The sequence below is a fragment of the Silurus meridionalis genome, chromosome 16, assembly GCF_014805685.1.
Source record: "Silurus meridionalis isolate SWU-2019-XX chromosome 16, ASM1480568v1, whole genome shotgun sequence".
NCBI lineage: Eukaryota > Metazoa > Chordata > Actinopteri > Siluriformes > Siluridae > Silurus > Silurus meridionalis.
The window spans coordinates 15,644,932-15,646,953 of record NC_060899.1 but is presented as its reverse complement, the minus strand read 5'-3'; the positions used below and the strand labels follow the sequence as shown (position 1 = coordinate 15,646,953).

Sequence of the window (2,022 nt, the reverse complement as noted above, 5' to 3'; positions counted from 1 at the left end):
TCCGCACTTCTTAAAGGAGCTACATGTGAGATCGCGCTCACTTTCAGTTTCTTTTATGCATCAAATCATCCTCATGATTTCACTCACACACATGAATCCGCCAGCTGCCTCTAAAAGACCCCGCCTCACCCCCGTGCTTTTTTTCTTTCCTTTCTTTCTTTCTTTCTTTCTTTTTGTTTTGTTTTTTCCCCCTGACACCTCAGGTGGCGATGGATGAGCTCGTTCACGCCTGATGGGAAATCAATGTGCTTGAAAATCTTCGGGAAAGCACCGAGGTGTTTTTATTTTTTTTGGTTTGGAAAATGAATTGAACGTAAATAAAAGCAGGTTGTTTTTCCCGCTTCAATAAAACGGTGGTCAAAAGTATTGGGACGCCCGAGTATTGGAATTTCCATCCATATTCACTTGAACTAGGAGACCCAAACCTGGTCCAGCATGACAAAGCCAGCTTCATGAAGATCCACTTTAGATGGTTTAGAAGTGTGTGGAAGGTCTCCTGCTATAGAGCTCTGAACTCAACCCTATTGCTGAATTTGAATGCTTGACTGCACCCCAGGCCTCCTGACTTTACTAACAACCTTGTGGCTGAAGGAATCTCCACAAAATCTAGTGGAACATCTGACATGAACTGAGATTATTATGAGATTATATGTGGAATGGGATGTTCACTGATGCTCAGGTGTCCACAAACCTTTGACCATAGGGTGTATATAGCAGTTATAACTGAATAAATCACTTAAATTGCAATACATTAATTTAGTTAATGCTATTAAGCAAATATATTCAGTTACAATTGAGATATATATCTTTTGCGTGCGCGCACACACACACACACACACACACACACATGTATATAGTATGGGATTGGAATTTTAAATGTACTAAAAGGTATTTTTGATACGAATCATTGAGGTGGCTGTAATTTCACATTTAGCTCCTTTAACAGCGAACACAGACGTCCGTCGAAACAAGTTAGTTCCTGTCCTCGTCTGCGCTGAACGCCAGCCTCTGTCTCTATTATCTTTTCAACTCAAAAAGACGAGATGAAAAGCAACTTGTCCGGAAACACAAAAAAAACGCCTCACACTAACACAAGAGGTAACAGGAACTGACTTGTATCGCACGACGTAACAAGAAACGGATAAAAAGTACACCCAATCAGGAATAAACCGCTCCGCTCCGACGTCCAACAAGAGCTGCGTAACTCCTCGAACATCTTCTGTCACGGCAGCCACAGAGATGTTTTATTCCTCGATATCACTGTGTGTGTGTGTGTGTGAGTGTAAATGTGTGTACAACTGGTTGTGAATTCTTGTGCACACCAGGACGTGAACGCTCAGCCGCGACCCACTGCGCAGGACCTGGCGGGCTTCTGGGATCTTTTGCAGCTTTCCATCGAGGACATCAGTATGAAGTTCGACGAGCTTCACATGCTCAAGGCCAACGACTGGGAGGTGCCCGAGATCAGCTGCAAGAAGGTGGTTGTTTTTATTTTTCTGTCTTTCTTTTTCTTCTCTCCGTTTTAAAGGTTTAGCTCTTGAAAAATCGAACCTGTCGACCAATCAGAATTGAGAATCTGAGAATTATTTTTTACCCCTTCTCTCACACACTTGTCCGTTCCTACAGGAGGAGAGGAAGCCGGAGAGCGTGACGACGCCGAAGAAAGCGCCGAAGCCCAAATCGACGTCTACAAAGGAGAAGAGCAGCGGAGACTCGGCCGCTGACAAACAGAGACTGGAAGCACGGAAGCGGCTGATGGCGGCCAAACGAGCCGCGTCCGAGCGCCAGAACTCTGCCACAGAGAGCGCCGACAGCATCGAGATCTACGTCCCTGAGGCTCAGACTCGCCTCTGAGAGAAAACACACACACACACACACACACTTGCGTACTCGTGCTTCTAAAGCGAATAGCGATACAAAAAAACTACGAACAATGCAAACTTTTTGAATGAGTGAATCGATAAATGAATAAAGAGCGCGCCGGCGCGGAGTCTTTCCGAACTGCCGCTGAAGTTTATTCTC

General features: G+C 45.0%; 1 protein-coding gene across 7 annotated transcripts in view; it reads left to right on the top strand.

Annotated features, from left to right (window-relative positions):
• Positions 1–2,022, top strand: part of dlgap4a (discs, large (Drosophila) homolog-associated protein 4a) — an 80,259-nt gene extending 78,237 nt beyond the window's left edge. For all 7 annotated transcript variants that reach the window (XM_046869181.1, XM_046869182.1, XM_046869186.1 and 4 more), the window contains 2 exons: positions 1,326–1,478; positions 1,627–2,022. In XM_046869181.1, the coding sequence (XP_046725137.1) occupies positions 1,326–1,478; positions 1,627–1,854 (381 nt within the window). In that variant the 3' untranslated portion in view covers positions 1,855–2,022. The remainder of the gene's footprint in view (positions 1–1,325; positions 1,479–1,626) is intronic.